We start from the raw sequence: 27,734 nt of genomic DNA on the forward strand, positions 1-27,734 counted from the left end.
TCAGAGCTAGCTTGAGTTTTAGCAGGGTTAGCACTAGAATTGCAAGAAGTACAAGCATTAGTTGAAATAGTTGCACCTGATGCTGTCAATTATGAACAGTCAGCAATAGCACATTGTGTTCCAGAAATTTACCAGTTATCAGTCTTAGCACCAGATTTACCACAATTAGCATCGTTGCAAGCACCATTTTTAAGGCAATCAATATTAGTAGTTCCTGCAGTTGCAAGTGAAACAGCGAAAAGGCAAAACAAAGCGAAAATAATCTTGGAGTTCATTTTTTTTATTTGAATAATTTTTTTTTTAGTTTATTATTATTTTAATTTTTAATTTATTTTAATTCATATTTGTTTTAAGATTTTGTTACAACTTAAAGCTTATAAATATTTCTTATACATATATAAATTTTAAATTTATTGATAATACTGATTGGAATAACTAAATTAATTAATTTATTTTGATATGATCTTTTTATCTATTATACTAAATGTTTTTTAAATTGTAAAATTTAAAAATAAAGTAAAATAGGCTTGCTAGTTTTGTCTATTTCAATTAAATTGATTGCAATCTAAGTAAAAGAGAATGCTAATGTTTTATAAATAAAACAAGCTAAGAAAAAATGAAAACAAATTTGAATTTAAAATAACTAATTCTTTTATTCAAAGAAATAAAATATTTTTATAAATACTTTAATTCTGATAAAAGTTTCGATTTAAACTTTGATGATGATTTTTGAAATTAATATTTATACATAAATACATAAAAATAGAACTAAATATTTGATATAAGCTACCTTATGTATCATTAGATATTTTTATTGTCAGCCTAATGTAATTTTTAAAAATTAAAAATTAAAATTTGCGGTGGATATTCAAATTTCAAAATAAGATATTTAGATATAAATTTTGTATGAAAAATTAATTAATTCATAATATCAAATTAAAAAACTAAGGCTAATATGAAATTTATTTTACTTACAATTCAATAAAATTATATTAATTAGTTAATTTAGTTGCTTTCTTTTCTAGCCTACTTGTTTTTTATTTTTATTTTTTCAGACTCACAAAAACAAAGCAGCAAAAATGGCTGCACTGGCAATAAGAAGCTTAGCACTGCTTTTAACTATACATTAAGAATTATCAGAGCTAGCTTGAGTTTTAGCAGGGCTAGCACTAGTATTGCAAGAAGTACAAGCATTAGTTGAAATAGTTGCACCTGATGCTGTCAATTATGAACAGTCAGCAATGGCACATTATGTTCCAGAAATTTACCAGTTATCAGTCTTAGCACCAGATTTACCACAATTAGCATCATTGCAAGCACCATTTTTAAGGCAATCAATATTAGTAGTTCCTGCAGTAGCAAATGAAACAGCGAAAAGGCAAAACAAAGCGAAAATAATCTTGGAGTTCATTTTTTTTATTTGAAGAATTTTTTTTTTAAGTTTATTATTATTTTAATTTTTGATTTATTTTAATTTATATTTTTTTTAAGATTTGGTTGTAATTTAAAGCTTACTAAAATATCTTTAACATTTATAAATTTTAAGTTTATTGGTACTACTGATTGGAATTACTAAAATGATTAATTTATTTTGATATGATCTTTTTATCAAAACTAAATGTTTTTTAAATTGTAAAAGTTAAAACTAAAGCAAAATAGGATGTTTATTACACTATATTTCAATTTTTAATTTATTGCAATTAAAGTAAAATAAAATGCTAATATAAAATAAAAAATAAACAAAGAAAAAATGAACGCAAATTGAGTTTATAATAATTTATTCATATTTTCTAAGAAATAAAATATTTTTTATAAATACTTTAATTATGATAATTAAGCTTTGATGATTATTTTTGAAAGTAATATTTATGTATAAATACATAAAAATAATATGATAGATTTGATATAAGCAACCTTATGTAGCATTAGATGTTTGTATTATCAACCTAATGTAATTTTTAAAAATTAAAAATTAAAATTTGCAGTGGTTATTCAAATTTCAAAATCAGATATGACAGAATTTATTAATTAACATAATTTAATTAAAATTTAAAGTTTTAACTTAAATCTAATTGGATTTACTCTCACAATTATTTGTAACCAATCAAATCATAAGTGCAGTTTAAGAGTGAAATAAAATTATATGCCTCTGTTAATAAAATATTATTTTAATATTCTAAGTAATTAAACTATCAACGCTAAATCCTAATTTTTATATCTAAAATTATTTTTATGATAACGAATTTAAATTTTTAGTTGTTTTTTTTAAATATTTGTAAAATAAATATATTATTTTAATACCTTGACATAATAATAATTATTTTTTTTTGAATATTTTTTTTGAAATATAAAATTCAATCAAAATACTTTGAAATTAAAAAAATTTAAACATAATTTTTTTTTTATTGTTTATTTTATTTAAAAAAAGTATAATAAATATAAATTTAATTAATTAAATAAGATAAGACATTTATTTTAAGATTAATTTTTAAAATATTATTTAGATAAAAACAAGTAATTAACTAATTTATCTTAAACAATTTGTAAATTTTATTAACAATTTATTATTTAGATATAGATTTTGTATGAAAAATTAATTAATCCATAATATCAAATTAAAAACAAAGGCTAATATGAAATTTATTTTACAGTTCAATAAAATTATATTAATTAGTTAATTTAGTTGCTTTCTTTTCTAGCCTACTTGTTTTTTATTTTTATTTTTTCAGACTCACAAAAACAAAGCAGCAAAAATGGCTGCACTGGCAATAAGAAGCTTAGCACTGCTTTTAACTATACATTAAGAATTATCAGAGCTAGCTTGAGTTTTAGCAGGGTTAGCACTAGTATTGCAAGAAGTACAAGCATTAGTTGAAATAGTTGCACCTGATGCTGTCAATTATGAACAGTCAGCGATGGCACATTTTGTTCCAGAAATTTACCAGTTATCAGTCTTAGCACCAGATTTACCACAATTAGTATCATTGCAAGCACCATTTTTAAGGCAATCAATATTAGTAGTTCCTGCAGTAGCAAGTGAAACAGCGAAAAGGCAAAACAAAGCGAAAATAATCTTGGAGTTCATTTTTTTTATTTGAAGAATTTTTTTTTAAGTTTATTATTATTTTAATTTTTAATTTATTTTAATTCATATTTGTTTTAAGATTTGGTTGTAATTTAAAGCTTACGAAAATATCTTTAACATTTATAAATTTTAAGTTTATTGGTACTACTGATTGAAATGACTAAAAAGATTAATTTATTTTGATATGATTTTTTTATCTATTCTAAATGTTTTTTAAATTGTAAAATTTAAAACTAAAACAAAATAGGCTTTTTATTTTTATCTATTCCAATTAAATTGATTACAATCAAATTAAAATAGAATGTTAATATTTTATAAAAAATAAACTTAGAAAAATTAATTCAAAATAATTAATTCAAATTTTAAAAGAAATAAAATATTTTTATAAATAGTTTGATAAAAGTTTCAATCAAAATAATGATGACTGTTAATGAAAGTAATATTATTTACACATAAATACATAAAAATAAAAATAAAAACAATAGATTTGATATAAGCTACCTTATGTAACATTAGATATTTTTTTTGTCAGCCTAATGTAATTTTTGAAATTAAAAATTAAAATTTGCGGTGGCTATTCAAATTTCAAAAATCATATATGACAGAATTTATTAATTAACCTAATTTAATTAAAATTAAAGTTTTTACTTGAAAAAATTTATTATTTTGATGTTTTAAATCTATTTGGATTTTATCTAGCAATTATTTGTAACCAATCAAATCATAAGTGCAGTATAATAAGCATATATTAACAAAATATTATTATACAATTCTAAATTGTAAAACAATAATTTTTATATCTAAAAATTATTTTTATGAAAGTGAATTTAAGTTTTTAAGTGCTTTTTTAAATATTTGTAAAAAAAAAATATTATTTGAATACCTTTGATGTAATAATTATATATATAATTTAAATTAATAAATGAATGAAATATAATTTGTTATATACAATGTTCAGATATGCAATGATTATTACTAAGATTAACATAATTCAGCTTAAATCAAATAGATGAAAAAATAGTCAAAGATAAATTTAATAAAATTAGTGTAAAATATTAAAAAAATATTATTCATTATTTTATTTTTTACATATTTTACTTTTAAAAATTAATTTTATACCCTATTTAACAAATTAATTTTATTTAAATAAAAAATTAAAAAATTATCAATAAATAATCCATCAAATTTAATGGATCAATGAAATAAATATTTACATCAGCCAAAGATATTGCTATTCTTGAATAGTTATTTCTCTATTATGATATATATTTTTAGTAAAATAATAAAAAAAGGTATCAAAATAGATTTCGAACCTTAATAAACCCAGGACTACCACAATTTACATAGTTGCTTATGCCGCTTTTATTGCAATTGATAGCAATAGTTCCTGCTGCAGCTAAAGTTCAACAAAGATAGAATAAAGCAAATAATTTTAAAATTTTTAAATCATCTACTTTTAATTTTCTATTTATCAATGATAAAAATCTATTAAAAAATTATACAATTTTCTTCCTTTTTTTATTCAGTTATTAGTTAATTTATGAAATTTTTTTATCTGCCATTTTGAATGTCTTAATGTTTGAAGTTTCTTTTGTTACACATCATTAAATAGCAAAAAGAAATAAATTTGAGCAAGATACTATTAATTAATTTAATATCAGATAAATTTTCAAATTTTGTAAAAATTTAATAATAATTTTTAAATTAGTAAAAACTCTATCTATTTCATGTATTATAAAAGCATTTTACTAATTTAGAAATTTTAGCTAAATAATTGAGAAATACTAAAAAATAAATACTGTAAAAGAAGAGAATTTATATCTATCTATAACCCTTTTCTAATTTTACTTTTATGTGATTTAATTAATTAAATATATACTTTAAAAGCAAAAAAAACAAATTTAGAAATAAATTAATAATAACTAATTTAAAATAAAAAGTAATAAAAAATGCTTTAGTATTACTAGATATTTTGGTGTATATATTTTTTACTACTTAAGAGGAAAGCGACTGTAAAAATCAATTACATATTTTTTTAAAAATTATTAGAAAGTAAATACAAAATAATGTTAATCTGTATTAAGATGCGTTTGTTTATTTCTCTATTTATATGTATTCGTATTTAAATAGAGTTTTAAAAATAACTTAAATTTTAGATAGTTGAAGCTGAACATCAATTATGCCTGAAATTTATGTTTTTTAGTTGATTTTATTCACAGATAACTAGAATAATTAGCTGCTTTTAATCAAAAATTTAAATCTTTACTATTAGATTATTAATTATTTAAATAAATAAGAAATAGACCTTAAAATTTAAAAAAGAGAAAGTTAAGGTAAGAAAGAAGTTTAATATCAAAATTAAAGTAATAAAATTATCAGATATTTTTGATGAATATATTTTTTACTACTTAAGAGTAAAGCAACTGTAAAAATCAATTAGATATTGTTTTAAAAAATATTTATTTGTAAATTCTAAAGCCTTTTAAATTTAAGATTTATAGTGTGAATCTGCCTTTATAAAAATACATTTGTTTATTTCTCTATTTATGTTTGTTCATATTTAAAAATAGTTTTAAAAATAACTTAAATTATAGATAGTAGAAACTAAACATCAATTATATCGAATCTTTGTATTTTTAGTTGATTTCATTCACAAAGAATTAGATAGAATATTAAAAAAGCTGCTTTTAATCAAAAATTTAAATCTTTACAATAAGATAATAAATAATTTAAATAAAGAAGAAATACACCTAAAAATTTAAAAAAGAGAAAGGTAAGATAAGAAAGAAAGAAGTTAACATATCTCCAGTAAACGAAACAATGAAGTTCATTTCTAATGATTATTTCAACTAAAATAACTAATACTTTCAGCCTAATTATTTCTACAACTAAAATATACCAAATAATTAGCAGTAGAACTTTTATAATAATAATAAAAATAATTTTTAGTTTAATAATTAGCAATAAAATAATAATATTTATCAATATAATAACGGCCTTACATCTCCTTATGGAAATAATTATATAAATCAACAAAACCAACCAATAAATTAACAATAATACTAAGTGAATCAACCATTCTACCATTAGGAAAAACAAAACTATTTGTAATAAAATAATATTTAATATCAATAAAATGATAAAGAAGAAATTAAATTGTTTCACGATTATCAAATTTATTTGAAACACAAATTAGGAAGCGGATCATATGGAACTGTTTATTTATGCAAATATAATAAAGATTAAAAATTCTATGCATGTAAAATGGTTTTGATTGGAAATTATAATGATGTTTTATAAGAGATGCATGTTGCCTAAGAAGTTAAGGGTAAATACATTTGCGAGCTATATTTTGCTGGTATGTCATCAAACTATTTATACTTAATTGCAGAATATTGTCCTTAGGGTACACTCAAGAAGTATATTCAAGAAAAAAAACCTTCATTGTAAAGAATTATGATTATTTTTTGTTAAATTGTTAAAGGATACTACACATCTCTTTACATAGAAAATATAATCCATAGAGATATAAAGCTAGATAATATACTAATGAAAGATGATATTCCAAAAATATGTGATTTTGGATTTGGTAAGTTTTTGGATGATGTAGAGTTATCCATTTATCAATCCAAAAAATGTAAATTATTTTAATTTTTATTAAATTAAATCTAATTTATTTTTAAAAATAAATTAAGGCTCACCTCTCTATGGTGCTCCCTAAATCACACATAAGGCTGAATCCAAATACAGTTACAAAGCTGATATTTATAGTCTTGGAGTTTTACTTTACTAAATGACTAACGATCTAAAAAATCCAAATTAAATGTAAAATGCTCAGGATTTACTTAATTTCCACACTAGTAACTAAATCAATGGTATAGAAAAAACCTTAAAGTTTTATCCTTCAACGTTAAATCAAAATATCAAAAATTTAATTTATAGAATGATGAAATATAATGAGGCTGATAGGATTTCTATAGAGGAGCTAGTCGAAATGACTTAACTGATTTGCAAAAATTATTAAAATTAGTCATTAAAATAAATTTGAAGAAATTTAAAAGTTTGTTTTCGTATTTCGAAACAAAATCGAATTATTTAAAAATAAACTATTTAAATTTTTTATTATTTTATTTTTTTTTAGATTTTCATTGATTATAATCTAAAAACTAAAAGTATTAATTAATTTGTTTGTAATTCATCTATTTTCATAAATTTTGTTTTTAAAATTCAGAAATAGTACATATATAATATATTTTGCTAGTAAGCTCATTTTAAATATTCAAGTTTATTAAAAACATTATTTTTATTACTGATTTCTTTTGTTTTCTTCAGATTTTAAAATTTTTTATTATTTAAAGTTTGTTGATAGATTCACTTTCTATTTTATTTATTTTTTTAAACACTTTTTTTTCTTTTTAATGATATTGATATGAAAATTACGAGAATAGATATATAGTTAGATAGTTGCTATGGTTTCATTTTTAAGTTATCAAAAAACTCAAAAAAACTATTTTAATTTAATTTTTGATTATTTTAAAGGTAAAACACTATTCTTTGATGCAAAATTTTTCTTTTACACTGAATAAAAATATTATTTCTGTTTTAAAATCATTACTAATTTGTATGAGCTTAATACTGCTTATTAATAATCAATAAACAAGATATTAAAAATGTCATAGAAATTAAGCTAGAATTTTATAAGTAAAAATTATAAACAAGTTTCATTAGCAAATAAAAAATTTTATTCTATTTTTTTAATAACTGCTAAAAGCATTGCTATATTATTATCATTTATTTAAGAAAATAAATCTAGAAAGAGAAGGTTAAATAATAATTTTCTTATTCAGATATATTAAAATCAATTATAAATTATGTAGAAATAGGGCAAATAAATCTATAATATTTGCTACTATTATTTTATTGATTTCTCAAAAAATGAAAATTTATACATAATAACATTATATTGTACTGAAGGTATTAATACTTAAAAGAATTATATTTAGGTAAGAAGACCTTTTATGTTAGAGCTATGAACTATTTTTTCTTAAATTGTATAAGAATACTACAAATCAATGAAAATATAGAATACTATACATAGAGATTTAAAGTTCAAAAAGATATTGATGCAGGATGACTCAGATTTTTAATTTTAAGTTTACAGAATAAGTTAGCAATTCATCCGTATTTCTCAAATTGAATATTCTTGTAAATATAAATAATATTAAATTAAAATCTATTATATCATTTAAACCAAACCACACCAGCATATGAAGCACCATATATTTTTTACAATATTTCCTTTAAACACAAATATAAATCAGGAATATACAGCCTTGGAGTTTTACTTTCCTAAATGACCTAAAATAATATAGAAAATTCAAATTAAGTAAAAAGCATTGCTGGCTGATTTAAGATAATTTCATTTAAGCAACTATTAATTAATTAAGATGGAATATAAAAAACTTTGAAGTTTTATTCTTTAGATTTAGAGTAAATATAAAGACTTTATATTATATAAAATGATGAAATATAACAAAGCTGATAGAATATTAATAGAAGAGCTAGTCAAAGCTAATAGGGAGATTTCAGATCATCTAGAAAATGAACTTAAAAAAATAATAATATATATTTAAATTTATTTGAGCTGTTATCAGAATTTTGATATTAAAATTGCTCATTAAATTAAAAAATACTTTATTAAAATTAATTTGCTTAGAATATTAAAAATAAAATATTAATTTAATTTAATTATTTTTACAATCTTTTTTCATTTAATTTAATAAAATAATAGTTAATTACTAATTACTGTAAAACCTCATTCCCTCGTCCCTCGTTTTAGGTGAACGAACGAACGAGAGAGGGCGAGGGTCGTACAATTTTTTTGAAAATGTGAAAAAAAAATTTTTATAATTATATTTAGAGAAATGACATTAAATATTTAGAAAAATTAATAAATTCTTTTTCTGTAGAAATAAATAAATAATTTAAATTCTTAAAAAGTAATTAAAATATTTAAATATTCCCATTAAAAAATTAGTGGTATACAAACTAATATATTTTTTGTCATTTAGCTTAAGTTTGATACGTTTTTCTTATTTTTTAATTTAATATTTTTTTTTTGCTTTATTAATAATATGATTTTATTTGTTTTTTTTGAATATTCATTAATTTTTGGCTTTTTATTAAAGGAATTGAAATGAGAAGTTAAGTAGAGTAAATTTTACCTAATATATTGGATAATAATTAAAAATAAAAAATTCAATAAATTTATTTTAAATATGTTCTTTTTAAATTTAATAAATAAATTACAAAATTATTGAGATTATATTAAAAATAATTTTTTAAATTTCTTATTTTATTTTCTAAAGCTTTTATTTTTAATATTTTATTGAATATTAAATGCATAAAAAAATTATTTTTCATATTTAGTTAAGATAAAAACTTAGCAGTTAGTAATATAATATATATATTAATTGTAAATAACAACATCAATCAATATAATATAAATAAAATCTTCATCTTCATATTAAAAATTAAAAATTAATAATTAATTAATTTTAATAATGATTTTAAAAACAATAATTCAATAAAATATCTTTTTTTATTGATAAAATAAGTATTTCAATTTTTAAACTTGACAAATAATTTAGAATATATAATTGTTTAATTATAAATACTAGAATCTAAACAATTAATAATATAATATATATACTAATTATTTATTAATATCAATCAATATAATATAAATAAAATATTCATTTTTATCTTAAAAACTAATAATTAATTAATGTTAATAAGGATTTTAAAAATAATATTTCAATAAAATATCTTTTTTATTGATAAGCAAATTTATATATATGAATTTTTAAGCTTAAAAACTAATTAGAATATTTATTTATTTGACTTTAAATATTAGAAGGGATTATTTTAGATATTGATAATATTTACTTAATTATTAAAAAACATTAAATACAGAGGTAAATAAAAAGTAATTCTTACGTTTTAATAAAAGCAACACAAACAGAATGGACAACAACAACTCTAATAGAATTCCATGTAAATAAACAAATAAATAATTTTATGCTTAAAATTTTTCAATAATAACAGCTTAAGTTTACATGAAAAATCATTCTTTGAATCCTCTAACTGAATCTGAAATTTACTAATGTAATTTTACTCTTTTTTAAAAAGTTTTAATATATTTATTATTCTAGATCACAACAATGGAGAACTTAATTTGGATGAATCTTTCTTTAACTAAGCTATGGATGAGTAATTTTTAATTTTTTCTTAGTTTTAAATCTTAATCTTTGTAATTGTAAAGAATATTATAAGCATAAAAGGAGAATCAATCTAAAAAAAATCAGAATGCTAATTTAAATTAGCAGCAAACATATTCAGATTAGAATTATTTAAATCATAATTAATAAAATGCATAATTTCACAACTATTAACAATATAATATGCAATAACAATAGTAAAATTAGGAGAAAAATAACTATGGTGAGGAATACTAGTATAATAATTAACAACAGGGAGCATTTTTTTCAAGCGGATACTAACCAGTTCAATATATTTAAAATCAATAATAAAATGAGTAGATCCAAAACATATAATAACTTCAATAATATTAATATCAGTAATAGCTACAGCAGTAATAATATTATTAACAGTAAAATAACTTCTAAAACTAATATAATTAAAATTTTAACAATTAATAATAGAATTATATTAATAATAATAATTACTTGCAATAATAAAATGAAATATAAAACTAATAGCAAAATAATTAGTATCAGTTAAATTAGCAATACTCACAATATAATAATTATAATGCTAATTCTACACAAGATGTAAATAACTAGGAGATGCTTGCTTAGAATAGTTAATAATAGAATTCTTTAAATTAATATAATGTTAATTATCAGCACAATATGGATAATAATTTTAATCCAAATCAATATTTTAATACTGAAGCCTACAATTAAGAATAAAATATTAATAATTTGTAATATTATGTAAATCATCAACAAAATTATAGTAACTACTTTAATAGCAGCAACTAAGAAGGTATAAATTAGATTGAATCATCAAATAATCAACCAATTTAAAGCTAATTAGAAACTGGAAGTTGCACTAATAATTAAATACTGAATTAACAAAACATTAATTAGCTACCTAATAACACTAATTAATATATGATGTAGAGTCATATTAGTTCCTAAATAATAGATTAAAGTTAATAAACTTAACAATTTTCTAATACAAACTATCATAATTTAATTTATTAGGGCAATTTAAATCAATAGGAGATTTAAAATAATAATAATTCATAGTAGCAATTTTAAAATTATAATCTTTATAATAATAGTAATTAAAATATTGTTTAGGATTAATAGTAGTAATAGAATTATTATATAACTTAAAGCGATTAAGATATAAGTAATATTTGTTTACCAAATTAGATTCAACAAGCATAATCTACACTTAATCCTCAATAATATTAATAATCGTAGAGTATTTTAACAAACCAATTTAATCAAAATTAGCAAAAAGATGGCTGTCTACCATTAAATTAAAATAATCTATTTGAACAATCTTAAGTATAAAATTTAAATGATACATTAACTTCTTAAACCTAAAACTAAAATCAAGTTTGTCAAGTTGATGACCACACAAATCAAAATAATAGCTCATAAATAATTTAGAATAAAATTAATGAAAATATTTAAAATTGTGAATAAAATGAAAGTAAACTTAAATAATAAAACAATAATTTAAATTGGCAATCAAGTAGTGAATAATATAATTAAGAAAGATAAATTTCCTAGATTAATTAATCTTGCTTATAAAATTAGATAGATAACCAATAAAATTAAGAAGAAATATATAATTAAAAAGAATAATTTAGTCAATAAAATGATGATCAATTTTAAGGATAAAGTGAGATTTATCCACCTAATTAACTTCAAGAATTTTATGTAATTCAATATGGGAATAATGACTAAAAAAAGGAAATTAAAATTGAAACAAAATTTTTTTAGCCAAATTAAATTAATTTATTATTTTTAAGGGCAATTGATGAATTAACTTCTTAAAATTTTGATTGCTCGAAGTATTATAAAAAGAATAAAAATAAAACGATTCAACCTCAAGAATTAAAACTATATGGAAAAGAATAATATCCCCACAATAAATAAAAATAATTATTATTTTAAAATATATATGAAGAAAATTAAGATAGTTTCAATTACATTTTAGATTTAAGGAGAGGAGATCATTCATTTTTTAGGACAATAATGACTGGTTATCTAATTGCTCTATTTAATGAAGAACATGATGAATAAGATTGTGAGCAAAATGAACTTATTTAATAAATATTTATTAAATTCTACTATACATAATGCTCAGATATTACTTTATTAGAAGAACCATTTGATAATGTTTCAGATTTAAACCTATCTATTAATTACAAAAATTATTTCTTAAATTGCATACTTTATTTGTTAGCTCATAAATTTTCTGATTATTCTGATAGTTACATTATTTCTGAACTTTTAAAAATGTGCTATAAAGATGAGGCTTTTGATTTTTCGATGATGTGCTTTGGAATATCTTTATGTAATAATGAGATGATCAACTTATAGAAAGACGAAGTTTTCAGCTAATTCTTTGATAACTCTTTTGGGAAAATAGATTGTTATTTATTTGAGATGAATGAAATATACTAATAAGCTCTAGTCTAATCGTTATAAGTAGGCATAAAATCAATTAATTTAACAGCTGATTAAAAAGATAGACAAATTATTAAAGTTGAGGAAGAAATAATAATTCCAGGTTAAAAAGAAATTATTTTTTTTATTAAAATATTAAAAAATGATAATTTTTATAAGTTAATTTTTGATTAAAGAGAAGAGAGGAACTTCAAGTATGAAAAAAATAAAGCCAATAAAGCTGATTAATTAAATGAGAATAAAAAATTAGAAAAAGAAAATAAAAAAGAAATGATCTAATGCATCTAGTGTGGAAAATAATTAGAATTTGGATAAGAAAAGCATAATATTTTTGATGAGATTTCGAAATAAGAATTTTGCTTTTGTGTGGAGCATATTTATTCTATACTATCTACAAATTAATCCTCAACTATAAATTTAATAAAATATAGGTTTCCATTACTAGGAAATACTTAAGAGTAATACGAAATTTATGTAGATAGAATTAAAGTATAAAGCATTTTTGATTTTATTATCAATACAAATTTTGCAAAATTAAAAACTCAATGTTACTTTTGTGAGAATATAAAAGAAAATCAATTAATAGACTTAGTTACTATTTCAAAATTCTTACCATCAGTAATTTGCTTAAACTGCGCTTCAAAAAATATTAAAGAAAGCAACTGCTTGAAAAATAAATATTTAAAATTCAAAAATTAATTTAACAAAGATGATTATATAATCACAGGAGATTTATTCAAAAATTTTATATCAAGAGAGAGTTAAATTTAATAAAATTGTTAATGTTGCTAAAAGAATTTGAAAAAGACATCAAAAAGCTTTTATCTAGAAGATTAATATATCTCACTAAATTTATGTGAGGAATGTCTGAAATAGCCATTAATAAAACTTGAAAGATTAAATATTTAAATTGTTAATAAACACTTTTAAAAAATTGAGAAAACATTTTAAGAAGTAACTTATGAATAAAAATTGAGTAAAGATTATTAAAGTTAATAGTAATTTTCTAAAATTTAAAACGATCAAGAGTTAAATAAATAGGAAATTAAAAAATAATTTTAAACTTTTAATAATAATTAAAGTAAAATATATAGTAGCTAATTAAATTAATAATAATACCTTAACTAATAAAGTCAATAATAATAATAAAATTAAATTTAAAATTTAAGAGAAGATAAAAATAAAGAACATTAACCATAAAATTTAAAATAAGTAGATTAAGATAAATAATAAATAACTTAAAGTAATTTAAGTTAATAAGATTAATATTTAAAGTTATACTCAAATCCATAATTTTAAATAAATGTAAACCATAATAGTAAAGATACATAGACGAGAGAGCTAAAACAGTAGTAAATTGACAATTCTAGTTAAACTTTAGATTTAATAAATTTGAAGTTTTAATAATAATTAGAATTGAATAAAATTTAAAAAACGTATGATTATGGTACAAAAGTAGTATTTTTATAGCTAAATTAAGAAAATTCTTAATTAAATTCTAATAAAAATAATAATGATTAATAAATATATAAAAATCCTCAACAAATAATTGAAAATTATAAAAACTTTGATCTCATAAAAAAAAATAAAACATAACAATAACTTTAGTAATTAAATATTTAAGATCAAAAAATTGACTAAATTCAAAAAAAATATTGCAAAATTTGTGCTAATAACAATGATAAATAATGCTAAGCATTATTAATAGATATTTCAATCATTTTTAGATTAATAAAATATTGTTATTGCTTAAAATGCTTTTGTAATTCTTTTTAAAGTAAAGCTTATAAAGAAAATATTTATAAATAAGCATCTAGTAAAGGTTTTTTCTATTGTAATTAATGTGGATATAGATTTACTGCTCAATCAGACATTTATGGTTTAATTTAATAAAAATTATAATAAAATACAAACCAAAAAATATAATGCCCAAAATGTTCTTTTTTAAACTTAATTTCTGTTTATTGAAATTATTTTTTTTAAAAACTTGAAACAAACTATTATTCAGAATATGTTAAAAAATTTCTGTGTTTAATTGGTATTATTATTTCTAATTAAATATATAAAAAAATTAAAATATCTGAATAATTAAATATAATTAATTGAAATATTTTAATCTAAAATATTATTAAAAAAAAAATTAATTTATAAAATAAAAATCAAATAGTTAACCTAATTTTTATTCATTTAAATTTAATTTTTAATTCATAAATAAAATACCCTTTTGACAATAAATAAGAACTTTTATTGAAAATAATTTAAAGTGCTTTTCTAGTTTTTTATGTAAAAATAAGATAATTAATTGATTTAAAATTTGTTAATATTAAAAATTTATACTGATCAATAATTTTTTATATTTTTATTCTTTTTGATTTTATTTTATATTTTCTACTTTTCATAAAAAAATGAATTAGATTAATATTTGAATAAAATATTTACATAATTATTTACTTCAAACATATTAGAATATTTAAAAAGATTTGTTTATTAGTAATTCTTTTCCCTGTCGAAATAAATACAGACAGACACAAAAAGAAAATTTGTTTATGTTTTGATAAATTACTTATTAAAAGCAATATTAATAATATCAATAACAAAATCTAATATTAAATAAAAGTAAATCAAATAAAAATGATCAAAAACTCATAGAATCTTCCAGGTTAACAATTAAACAAATTATTTAAAGTTAAAAATTTTTTTAAAAATAGAAAACACTAACAGTAACACTCATACTTACAATCCTGGATCTATTTCTTAGATTTAATCATGTATTCTACTTTTTTTGTTTTGACATTTTGTAACATTTTTATTAATTTAAATTAAAATAATGGACAAGATAATTTGCATCATTAAGACTGTAATAGCAATATGAATAGGTAATTTTTGATTTTTTTGTAACTTTTAAATCTTATTTATCTTATTTATAAGAAATCTATTAGCATAACAATATAACCAAGTTTAAAGTAGTCAAAATGCAAATAATTTCATTTAGCAAAAATACCAATCATGTTAGATTATGTTCAACACTAACTAAAATGCTAATTTTCAAAATATTTATCATAATTAAATGTAATGTTAATAAAATAATCAAGAGAATAATAATGCATACGTATATCCTGGCTAATAGCAAGCAAATTTTCCTTCATAGAGTTATCAATTTAACCAAGATATCCAAAATCAACCAAATTAAACGAATTAAAACCAATAATCATAATTATAATCATAATAATAATAATGGTAATAATAAGTGCAATTATTGCCATAGCATCAGCTATATAATTAACATAACAACTCCTAAATATAAAATAATTAGTGTGGTGGCATATATGGATTAAGTCAAAATTCTTAATACCCGCAAAATTGTTTACAAAATTCATCCTAAAATAATTAGTATCTATATTAGCAACCCATATAATATGATAATTATAGTTAAGGTTTTTAAAGCCAATAGCCCTTTAATTAGACAAATTCAGAATAAAATTCTTCATATAATTAATTGAATTAGCAAAATAATTATTAGTAGGATAATTTGAGTTAGTAAGATGCACATTAATAGTTTTAGAATGGAACTTAAAATAACTAAGAAAATAATAATGCATACTAATTATATCAACAAAATATTTAATAAAATAATTGTAATTCAATTAATATCAGTCAATAGTAAAGTATAAATTAACTCTAATCATAGATGAAAATAAATTTATAAAGCTAATAAGACATTTAAAATTTATGTTTTAATAATCAATAGCTTCTTTAATATTAATGTCAATAATCAAATAATAATACCAATAATACAAATAATAAAACTGTTAATAAAGAAATGTCTTTTAATTTTGAAAATTAAGACTATAAACAAATTTAACCTCAAATTTAGAACTTCTAAACTTATTAAGAGTATCAATCCTCAAATACAAATTAGCAACAACAAGAAAATTAATAGTATGTAAATTATTAAGAAATTCAAAATTAAAATGATTTATTGCAGCATGAATAGATGTTACAATATTAAAAAATTAATATTCAGGATAACAGCAATTTAAAGGTATTCTAGAGTTAGTAATAAATGTATATTTCTTCGTAATATTAACTAATATGTGTTGGTAATTAATAATCAGAAGAGAGTGCAAAGTCAAATTTTGGTTAGAAATTAAATGAATAATAATTTTTAAATTATTAAAGCCAATAAGATAAATCTTAGATTCAAACTTCATAATATCCTTAAAATTGGGATAATTAATAAGCATTTCAGACAGAAAGTAATCAAATTACCTAAAATTATAATTAAAATACCTAAATTTCAGATATAGAATAAAATCTTTAGTAAAATATACAAATTCCTTAAATTTATTAAATAAATGAAGAATAAAATAACTAAAAATATAATATTTAGTAGCAAGACTAATATTAAGATTTCTAAAACATATGTTAATTTCAAACTTAAACCAACAAGTTTTAAGTAATATCCCAATAAATACAGGAATTAAATTAATAATAAAATAACGAATAAATCTCTAATACCAACTTAAATTTTAATTAATTTTAAGAGTTTTATGAAATTTAATATGGAATGCTTGGCAAATAAAAACAAATTAAAATTGAAACAAAAGAATTTTAACAAAACGAAATAAGTTTTTAATTTTTAAGTGCTTTACGTGATTTCACGTCTCAAAACTTTGAATATTCAAAGTACTCTTAAAGAAATAATAATAAAATTGTTTAGCCTAAAACTTTATAAAAATACGCAATTGAATAATACCCTCATAATGATTTAAAATAGAAATAGTTTTAAAATTTAGAATAAGAAAATGAAGATAGCTTCAATTACATTTTAGATTTAAGGAGAGGAGACAATTCATTTTTCAGAACAGCTATGACAGGTTTCTTAATATCTTTATTTAATAAATAATATGATGATGAAGAAGAAGAAGATTATGAGCAAAATTAACTTATTTAATAAATATTTATTAAATTTTACTATACTGAATGCTCAGATATTACTTTATTAGAAAAACCATATAAAGGTGTTTCAGATTTGAAATTATCGATGAATTACAGAAATTACTTTTTGAATTGTATTCTTTATTTACTTGCACATAAATTTTCTGATTATAGTAATAGCTATGTAATTTCTGAGCTCTTAAAAATGTGCTACAAAGATGACGCTTTTGATTTTTCTATGATATGCTTTGGAATATCTTTATGCAATAATGAGATGCTGAGCTTAAAAAATGATGCAGATTTCTGCTAATTCTTTGATAGCTCTCTAGGGAAAATTGATCATTATTAATTTGAAATGATAGAAATATACTAATCGGCTCTAGTCTAAAATTTGTAAATAGACATAAGATCATTCAAATTAATAGCCGATTAAAAAGAAAAGTAAAAGTTTTTAATCACAGAAGAATTATTTATTCCTGGATAAAAATAAATTATATTAAATGTTAAAATGATTTAACATGACAACATTTTTAAGTTGATTTATGATAAAAAAGAATTTTAAAAATTCAAATATATAACTAATAAACATAAAAAAACTTATTAGACTAATTAAAAAATTAAAAAATAAATACAAGTTGACGAGGATGATAATGTTTGCTTTTAATGTGGATAAAAATTAGAATTTGAACCAAATATGCATAGTGTTTTAGATGAAGCTACCAATTAAGAGTTTTAATTTTGCATAGAGCATATATATTAAATACTTTCTACCAAATAAGAATAAATAAAAAATGATATAATAATACATTATAAATTTAAATTATTTGGTTAAGTAGAATAAAATATTTTAGTAGTTTAATATAAAATTTAAAGTTTGTTTGATTCTATAAAGATCAATAAGTTTCCTTAATTAAAAATACAGTGTCATTTTTGTAAATAATAAGACAAAAATAAATTAATAGACTTAATTACTTCATCAAACATATTATAAACTGTGGTTTGTCTAGAATGTGGCTCAAAAAAAATTGTAGAAAGTTAATCCTTTAAAAAAAAACATTTAAAGTTCAAAAATATATTTAACAAAGATGACAATATAAAAACAGTAGATTTATTTAAAAATTATATAAGAAAATAGAGTGAAATTTCTAAAAATTGCTAATGTTGCCAAAATAATTTAAGTTTACATTATAAATTATTTTATTTTGATGATATTTACATAAACCTTAATATTTGCTAAGAATGTTTATAAAAACCAAAAATAAAACTAACAAATTTAAATATTGAAATAGATAATAGTTACTATTAATAATTTAAGAAGAATAATATAGAAGAATAGAAATAAGATTCAATTAGTAAATTATACCCAAATGAGGTATTAGATTAAGTATATAAAGTAAAAATTTAAGCTAAGGAATATGAATTAGAATAATTTAAAGAAAAAAATAAAAATACATTAGAAAATAAAAATTATGATTCAAGTCGTAATTATATTAATAGTTAAAAATATCAAAATAAATTAGAATAATAATAAAACTAAACATCTAAAATTGATAACTAAAAATCAGATTAGAAAATATTTGAATAATCAAACACATCTTAAACACAAATCAATAAAATTTAAGGATAAAATATAATAATAAAAAATGAAAAACCTTCAATAAATTTAGATTAATAATATAAATGTGAAAATTATATTCCAAATAAAAATATATAAATGAGTTATTAAAATAATTTATAAAAGGACTAAAATAATTTACAATCTTTATAAATATAATAATAATAATAGCTAATTAATAAAGATTTTCCATATTCTTTATAAAATAAATAAAAAGTTTAATAAGTAATATAAGATTAATAATTTAAGACCAATTAAATTGCAAATGATAATATTGTTTAATAAACTGAGTAATCAACATATCTAAGCAAAATGTGTTTAACTAAGCCTTTAATTAATTAGGCTTATTACTATTAATAATAAAACCTAAAAAGAGAAGAAAATTAAATTACTTAATAAGAGATTTCTAAATAATTAAATTCTACTTCAGAAATTTAAATTGTTAAAAAAAATATTCAATAAAAAAATGAAATCAACCAATCTAAAATTTAAGGACAATAATCGCATGATCATAATTAAAATATTTTTTGCATTAAATGTAAATCAAAAAATAATTCTTAATGCTAATCATTGTTAATATATCTCTATGATATATCTAAGTAATACAAAGGATACTATTGCTTATAATGTATATGCAATTCCTTTTAAAGTGTTCAATAAAGATTTGCAATGTATACAAAAGCCCATTAATTAAATCTATTTTATTGCTATAAGTGTGGAAATCAATTTTTAGATAAAACTATAAAAGATCAAATTATTAAGTGTTTAGAAAAATAAAGTGTTTTAGAAAAAAAATTATGCTAAAAATGTTATTTTAATAATTTTATTTAGGTATATCTATGAAGATAAGTAATAATATTTTATATAATATATTCTATATTTTATTTCTGAATTTATTTATTCACCTATTTTAAAACTTTTGAATAATAAATAATTAATATTTTCTTTTAAAATAATTAAGCATATGATATTAAAAAATAAAATCTATTATATATTTAAAATTTAATATCTGAAATTAAATAATAATATTCAAAAATCATATATAAAAGTTTTTATGATAAAACTAAAATAAAATTATTTATACATTTAATTAATTAATCTACTAAGTATAATTAATTAAACATTTTTAAAAGATCTATTAACTATTATTCATTAGTATAAATTATTTTATTACTTAGCATGCATCTCAATTGCATTAAAAGTTACATTTTTTGATTTAAAATAAAAAAATTTAAGACAATACACTATATCCATTTTATTGCTTTAAGTGTAGAAATCGAGATTATTTTAAAATATTATTTTAATTAATCTTTAAATATTATATTTTTGGAATTGAAATATCTATAATATTTTGTTATTTAATTCTTAATTTAATTTCTTAAATTTCAAAATTATTTTGTATATTATTTGAAAAATAAAATATTCATTTATAACAGTTTTTTTAATCACTTTTTTATATTTATTATAAAATTATTTATATATGTTTTAATATTTCTATTCTATTTAGAAATTAATTGATACAAATTGAAAAATTGCTAGGCATAAACATAGATGGCTAATTTATCTTAAAATAAAACTAAAAATATTTTATTGTGTATTTTCAATTTAATAAATGGTGACTAAATATTAAAAATATAATGTATTTATTTACATATTAATTAGAATATTTAACTCAAACATTTTTGAAAATTTAATTGTCTAAAAAATTATTGATAATAAAAAATACTAACAAAGATCTTTATTAATTCCCTTTTTAATTTGTATTAAAAAAAAGATAAACATAAAATTAATAAAGTATTTGAAGTTTTAACTTGTTCTTAAGCGCAAATTCTGAACCATGTCTATTAATAAATAAACATGTAATTAATTATCTTTCTATTAATTATATGTAAGATGTAAACTTTTAAAAAGCTAATAATTTGGTTTTGAATTTTAAAATAGAATTTTGGCAAGTTTAAATTATTATTTATTTACTTCATATTTTATTATTTAATGAGATAATCATTTTTTAAAGAAAAAGAAATGAATTTATAAGATGATATTTGTCCTGATAATTTTTCTGCAGGAGGAAAGTAAACAAATGAAAATGTATAAATTACTAAAATTAATTTCAAAAAATAGGTCATAGAGCTTTGAAAGTATTGATGATATTATATATTTAAAAGATCATTTAGAAACAAAAGATTTACCATAATATGAAGATTTCGCTATAAAAATGAAAAATAAAATGAATTCAAAATAATAAGCAACTTTAAACAAGTTCATTGGAGATAGGTAAAAATATCAATAATATTTAAAATATTAAATATTCATTTTAAAAGTTCAATTAGCATGGAAAGTATAGAAGATATATTGCATATTAAAGAATCTCTACAAAATAAAGATTTTTTAGAAAATGAATAATATCATCAATAAAATAATAAAATAACTTATCAATAAATAGCTTAGAGTGGTATTGATCTCAAAATGAATCCTTAAAATATGACTCATCAAGGTAATGATAATTTTATTTAGATTTTTATAAATTTTAATTTATTTTTTGTTTTTTAGAAAATCAAAAAAAGTTATAAAATAATTATTTCTCTCAGTCTCAACAAAGTCAAGATAATAAGTAAATTTATTTAAATTTTTATAAAATTATGAGATATATTTATTTAATATATTTAAAAAGATTTCTTTTTGGATAGAACTAGAATATCTTTACAGAAAATTAGCAAATCCTTAAAAACAATTAAATGCAAAATCAAGTACAATTAAAGCAAAATATTGGAAACCCAAATAATTAATGCAATAGTTAGCAAATAAAGGAAACTCAAAATTTTATAATTTAAGGCTCAGATAATCTAAAGCAGCAGTAATATCAATAATAATAGTTTTAGTAATAAATAATATAGCCTTAGCTAAAACCATTAACTTAAATTTAACATCCTAAATATTTTTAATTAGGTCAAAACATCTAATTTTAACATGATTTGTAACTAGGGTAGTCATAATTTTAATAGAATTAATAAAAAGGGCAATTCTAATTTTAATAGAACTAGTAATAAGGGTAACAATATTTTTAATAGAATTAGCAATAAGAGTAATCCTAATTTTAAATACAGTAACAATACTATCACTATCAGTAATAGATTAATATTAACTAATAAAATTGCAATAATAATTAAATTGAACTATTAAATTACCAGAAAAAGTAAAACTAATAATCAGAATTTAATAAATAAGGTTAATATTAAATTTAAAATTAAAGTTATAATAATACTTTTTAATAAAATAATTAGTAATATCTATAACAAAACAATAATTAAATGATTTTTCAAAATAATAATAGCTTTTTTGCCCCTTAAAACTAAATAGAATAGCAAAAATAATGCATTAATACTAATTTATTATAATATTATGAGAACATACAGAACAATGACAAAAATAATATTAATGATAATAGCAACTTAAAGGTAAACTAAAATGGAATTACTACTTAATGTTAAAATTATAATTATAAAGCAAATACTTTATTCTAATTGCCTAATTCATAAAAAGAATAAATTAATGAATGCCAAAATAATCTAAAGTTGAACTATTAAGATAATTTTGCTCTTAAATAACCTAATTTAGAAAGTTAAAGATAATTTAATGAATAATATATAAATTAAATAGAACAAGTTAAAAATTATTAATAGTTTATAGAAAAAAACTAATAAGATTAATAATCAATTAAACAAAAAATTTAAGAATAGTAACAGTTAAATTAGTAATAATAGGAATTAGATTAAAAATTATTTTATGTAATTCAGTATGGAAGCATTGAGAAGAAAAAGCAAATTAAAATTGAAACAAAATAATTTCAATCAAATGAAATTAATTCATTATTTTTATGGGCAATTGATGAATTAACTTCTTAAAATTTTGATTGCTCAAAGTATTATAAAAAGAATAAAAATAAAATGATTCAACCTCAAGCGTTAAAACTATATGGAGAAGAATAATATCCCCACAATAAATAAAAATAATTATTATTTTAAAATATATATGAAGAAAATTAAGAAAATTTCAATTACATTTTAGATTTAAGGAGAGGAGATCATTCATTTTTTAGGACAATAATGACTGGTTATCTAATTGCTCTATTTAATTAAGAACATGATGAATAAGATTGTGAGCAAAATGAACTTATTTAATAAATATTTATTAAATTCTACTATACATAATGCTCAGATATTAATTTATTAGAAGAACCGTTTGATGGTGTTTCAGATTTAAACCTATCTATTAATTACAAAAATTATTTCTTAAATTGCATACTTTATTTGTTAGCTCATAAATTTTCTGATTATTCTGATAGTTACATTATTTCTGAACTTTTAAAAATGTGCTATAAAGATGAGGCTTTTGATTTTTCGATGATGTGCTTTGGAATATCTTTATGTAATAATGAGATGATCAACTTATAAAAAGACGAAGTTTTCAGCTAATTCTTTGATAACTCTTATGGGAAAATAGATTGTTATTTATTTGAGATGAATGAAATATACTAATAAGCTCTAGTCTAATCGTTATAAGTAGGCATAAGATCAATTAATTTAACAGCTGATTAAAAAGAGAGACAAAAATTTAAAGTTGAAGAAGAAATAATAATTCCAGGTGAAAAAGAAATAATTTTTCATATTAAAATATTAAAAATCGATAATATTTATAAGTTAATTTTTGATTAAAGAGAAGAAAGGAACTTGAAGGAAGCATAAAAGAAAGTTAAAAAAGCTGATTAATTAAATGAGAATACAAAATTAGAAAAAGAAAATAAATAAGAAATGATCTAATGCTTCTAGTGTGGAAAATAATTAGAATTTGGATAAGAAAAGCATAATATTTTTGATGAGATTTCGAAATAAGAATTTTACTTTTGTGTGGAGCATATTTACTCAATACTATCTACAAATTAATAATCAAAAACAAATTTAATAAAATATACCTTTTCATTGCTAGGAAATATTTAAGAGTAATACTAAATTTATGTAGATAGAATTAAAGTATAAAGCATATTTGATTTTATTATCAATAAAAATTTTGCAAAATTAAAAACTCAATGTCATTTTTGTAAGAATGTAAAAGAAAATCAATTAATAGACTTAGTTACTACTTCAAAAGTTTTTTCATTAGTAATTTGCTTAAAATGCGCTTCAAAAGGTATTAAAAAAAGCAACTGCTTGAAAAATAAATATTTAAAATTCAAAAATGTATTTAAAAAAGATGATGAAATAATCACAGGAGATTTATTCAGAAATTTTATATCAAGAGAGAGTTAAATTTAATAAAATTGTTAATGTTGCTAAAATAATTTGAAAAAGACATCAAAAAGCTTTTATCTATAAGGTTAATATATCTCACTAAATTTATGTGAGGAATGTCTGAAATTGCCAATAATAAAACTCGAAAGATTAAATATTTAAATTTATAATAAACACTTTTAATAAAAAGAGAAAACAATTTAAGAAGTAACTTAAGAATAAAAATTGAGTAAAGATTATTAAAGTTAATAGTAATTTTCTAAAATTTAAAATGATCAAGAGTTAAATAAATAGGAAATTAAAAAATCATTTTAAATTTTTAATAATAATTAAAGTAAAATATATAGTAGCTAATTAAATTAATAATAATACCTTAACTAATAAAGTCAATAATAATTATCAAATTAAATTTAAAATTTAAGAGAAGATAAAAATAAAGAATTTTTAACATAAACTTTAAATGAAAATTAAGATAAAAAATAAATAACTAAAAGTAATTTAAGTTAATAAGATTAATATTTAAATATATACTCAAATCCATAATTTTAAATAAATGTAAATCATGATAGTAAAGAAACATAAACGAGAGAGCTAAAACAGTAGTAAATTAGCATTTCTAATTAAACTTTAGATTAATTAAATTTGAAGATTTAATAATAATTACAATTGAATAAAATTTAAAAAGTGTATGATTATGGTACAAAAGTAGATTTTTTATGGCCAAATTAAGAAAATTCTTAATTCAATTCTAATAAAAATAATAATTATTAATAAATATATAAAAATCCTCAACAAATATATTAAAATGATAAAAAATTTGATCTCATAAAAAAAAATAAGACATAACAATAAGTTTAATAATTAAATATTTAAGATCAAAAATTTGACTAAATTCAAAAAAAATATTGTAAAATATGTGCTAATAACAATGAAAAATAATGCTAAGCCTTATTAATAGATATTTCAATCATTTTTCCATCAACAAAATTTTGTTATTGCTTAAGATGCTTTTGTAATTCTTTTTAAAGCAAAGCTTATAGAGAAAATATTTATAAAAAAGCATCTAGTAAAGGTCTTTTTAATTGTAATTAATGTGGATATGGATTTACTGCTCAATCAGACATTTGTGGTTTAATTTAATAAAAATTAGAATAAAATACAAACCAAAAAATATAATGCCCAAAATGTTCTTTTTTAAACTTAATTCTTGTTTATTGAAATTATTTTTATATAAAAACCTGAAACTATTATTCAGAATAATTTTATAAAATTTCTATGTTTAGTTTGTATTATTATTTCTAATTAAATATATAAAAAAATTAAAATATCTGAATAATTTAATATAATTACCGTAAATCCTCATAAATTCTCACGAGGATAAATTTTCACCATATTTTCTGAATATTTATAATTAAAAATGTTGATGATCACCATTTAGTACTCTATGAGTTGGTGAGAATTAATGAGGATTGACAGTAATTGAAATATTTTAATCTAAAATATAAAGTTAAAAAAATATTTATTTAAAAAATAAACAAAACAGTTGGTATAATCTTAATTCATTTAAATTTATTTTTTAATTTTTAAATAAAAATATCGTTTTGATATTAAATTAATTAGTTTTTTCAATTGAGCATTTGAAAATAAAATTATTTGTATAATCAACATCGGTTTTTATTTTCCTAAAAATATATTGAAAATTGTTTTTAAATTAGATTTTTTTCTATAAATTAATTTATTAATTTATTTATTTTATTTAAAGATAATTATAATTATTTTTTCTAAAAATATATCCAAACTTTTTACTTTTAAGACAAATACAAATATTTTATAATTTAACAATTAATATCATCATTTTTATTATTTTTGACTTTTATTATATTTCTACATATCTTTTTGTGTCTATTTTCTTTCATTAAGATATATTTTTGTACTCCAAGTATTTAAAAGTACATAAATTAATTTTTTATAAACGCAGAAGGAGTATAAATTGAGGAAGAAGTGTCTACTTATTTTCTAATTTAGTAAATTAGTAAGTAAGTTTTATTTTTGATCATCTAAGAAGTCTGCCATTTAAAAAGCTATTATACCTATTTAAGCAAATATAATTGAGGTTTTACATAATTTAAAGATTTTAAAAATATTTTTTAACGATTTTTTTCTTAATTTTTAAGATTAAATTTAATTTAAATATAACTATTAAGATAAAAAATGCAATATCTGTTGAAAATTCATTATAAATTTTGTGTTAAAACTTAATTTTATTATAAATTAGATATAATTAATATTAATTTTTTTAGAGAGAAGCATTAGTTCTATTTGATTTTTTATTAATTTATTTATTTACAAGTATTTATTTAATTTTTTACAATTATTTTCAAATAATTATTTGAAAATCAATCTATTTATTAAAAAATTAAAATAATTTTTATTTCAAAAAGATAAAATAAAAAAATATTGTTTTTAATTTTTATTCCTAAAAAGAGAATTAATTATTAATTTTAATTATAAAAAATAAATTAAAATAAATTTAAAATTAAATAAAATAATTAATATATTTTTTTTAAAATTGTGTGAATTACAAAAATAAAATAATTAATACATCTTAAATATTTAAGGCGAAAAATTTTTAAATAAATTGATAAAATATCTATTTTACTCACATTAGAATTGTATTAATAATTGAATATAATATTTGCACAAATATTTATTTAAAACATATTAGAATATTTAAAAGATTCATAACAAAATAAATACACACAAAAAAAAATTTAGTTGGATTTTGATAAATTATTAATGAATTATTACAAGCAATATTAAAAATAGCAACAAGAAAATCTAATATTAAATAAAAGTAAATCAAATAAAAATGATCAATAACTCTAAGAATCTTCCAGGTTAGCAATTAAACAAATTATTTAATGTCAAAAATTTTTTTTAAAATAGAAAACACTTACTGCAACATTCATATTTAGAATTCTGAACCTATTTCCTAGATTTAACCACGTATTCTACTTTTTTTTTTTGGTATTTTGTAACATTTTTATTGATTTTAGATCACAATAATGGACAACATA

At 18.7% G+C, this 27,734-nt stretch overlaps 7 protein-coding genes across 7 annotated transcripts in view; 4 read left to right on the forward strand and 3 right to left on the reverse strand. All coding sequences in view use genetic code 6, as the record gives it.

Moving 5' to 3' along the window:
* The window catches only part of TTHERM_00006490 (cell surface immobilization antigen SerH6, putative), a gene marked incomplete at both ends in the record, with an annotated part of 559 nt that extends 284 nt beyond the window's left edge, over positions 1–275 (reverse strand). Inside the window, one exon of the mRNA XM_001008130.3 lies at positions 53–275. Coding sequence (XP_001008130.3) covers positions 53–275 — 223 coding nt within the window. The remainder of the gene's footprint in view (positions 1–52) is intronic.
* Positions 276–1,057: 782 nt separating this feature from the next.
* Positions 1,058–1,411, reverse strand: TTHERM_00007490 (cell surface immobilization antigen SerH6, putative; the record flags this gene model as incomplete). Its single annotated transcript, XM_001008131.1, has 1 exon — positions 1,058–1,411. One exon carries the CDS (start codon positions 1,409–1,411, stop codon positions 1,058–1,060), a length of 354 nt encoding a protein of 117 aa, XP_001008131.1.
* A 1,320-nt stretch (positions 1,412–2,731) lies between these two features.
* TTHERM_00007500 (cell surface immobilization antigen SerH6, putative) lies at positions 2,732–3,085 on the reverse strand (the record flags this gene model as incomplete). The annotated part of the gene is made up of 1 exon (XM_001008132.1): positions 2,732–3,085. The coding sequence occupies one exon, from the start codon at positions 3,083–3,085 to the stop codon at positions 2,732–2,734; it is 354 nt and encodes a 117-aa protein (XP_001008132.1).
* Positions 3,086–5,804: 2,719 nt separating this feature from the next.
* TTHERM_00007510 (protein kinase) lies at positions 5,805–7,137 on the forward strand. The gene is made up of 2 exons (XM_001008133.2): positions 5,805–6,722; positions 6,781–7,137. The coding sequence occupies exons 1-2, from the start codon at positions 5,906–5,908 to the stop codon at positions 7,131–7,133; spliced, it is 1,170 nt and encodes a 389-aa protein (XP_001008133.1). The 5' UTR covers positions 5,805–5,905; the 3' UTR covers positions 7,134–7,137.
* A 2,973-nt stretch (positions 7,138–10,110) lies between these two features.
* On the forward strand, positions 10,111–14,787 carry TTHERM_00007520 (hypothetical protein; the record flags this gene model as incomplete). Its single annotated transcript, XM_001008134.2, has 4 exons — positions 10,111–10,141; positions 10,193–10,252; positions 10,300–10,357; positions 10,410–14,787. 4 exons carry the CDS (start codon positions 10,111–10,113, stop codon positions 14,785–14,787), a joined length of 4,527 nt encoding a protein of 1,508 aa, XP_001008134.2.
* A 609-nt stretch (positions 14,788–15,396) lies between these two features.
* On the forward strand, positions 15,397–20,215 carry TTHERM_00007530 (hypothetical protein; the record flags this gene model as incomplete). Its single annotated transcript, XM_001008135.2, has 4 exons — positions 15,397–15,478; positions 15,528–15,587; positions 15,656–15,695; positions 15,748–20,215. Exons 1-4 carry the CDS (start codon positions 15,451–15,453, stop codon positions 20,213–20,215), a joined length of 4,596 nt encoding a protein of 1,531 aa, XP_001008135.2. The 5' UTR covers positions 15,397–15,450.
* Positions 20,216–21,209: 994 nt separating this feature from the next.
* TTHERM_00007540 (hypothetical protein) lies at positions 21,210–22,948 on the forward strand (the record flags this gene model as incomplete). The annotated part of the gene is made up of 9 exons (XM_001008136.2): positions 21,210–21,231; positions 21,387–21,444; positions 21,494–21,646; positions 21,694–21,866; positions 21,961–21,983; positions 22,044–22,226; positions 22,319–22,597; positions 22,786–22,827; positions 22,877–22,948. 9 exons carry the CDS (start codon positions 21,210–21,212, stop codon positions 22,946–22,948), a joined length of 1,005 nt encoding a protein of 334 aa, XP_001008136.2.
* Between the last annotated feature and the right edge of the window lie 4,786 nt (positions 22,949–27,734).

This window comes from Tetrahymena thermophila, assembly GCF_000189635.1.
Source record: "Tetrahymena thermophila SB210 genomic scaffold scf_8254803, whole genome shotgun sequence".
In the NCBI taxonomy this organism is placed as follows: Eukaryota; Ciliophora; class Oligohymenophorea; order Hymenostomatida; family Tetrahymenidae; genus Tetrahymena; species Tetrahymena thermophila.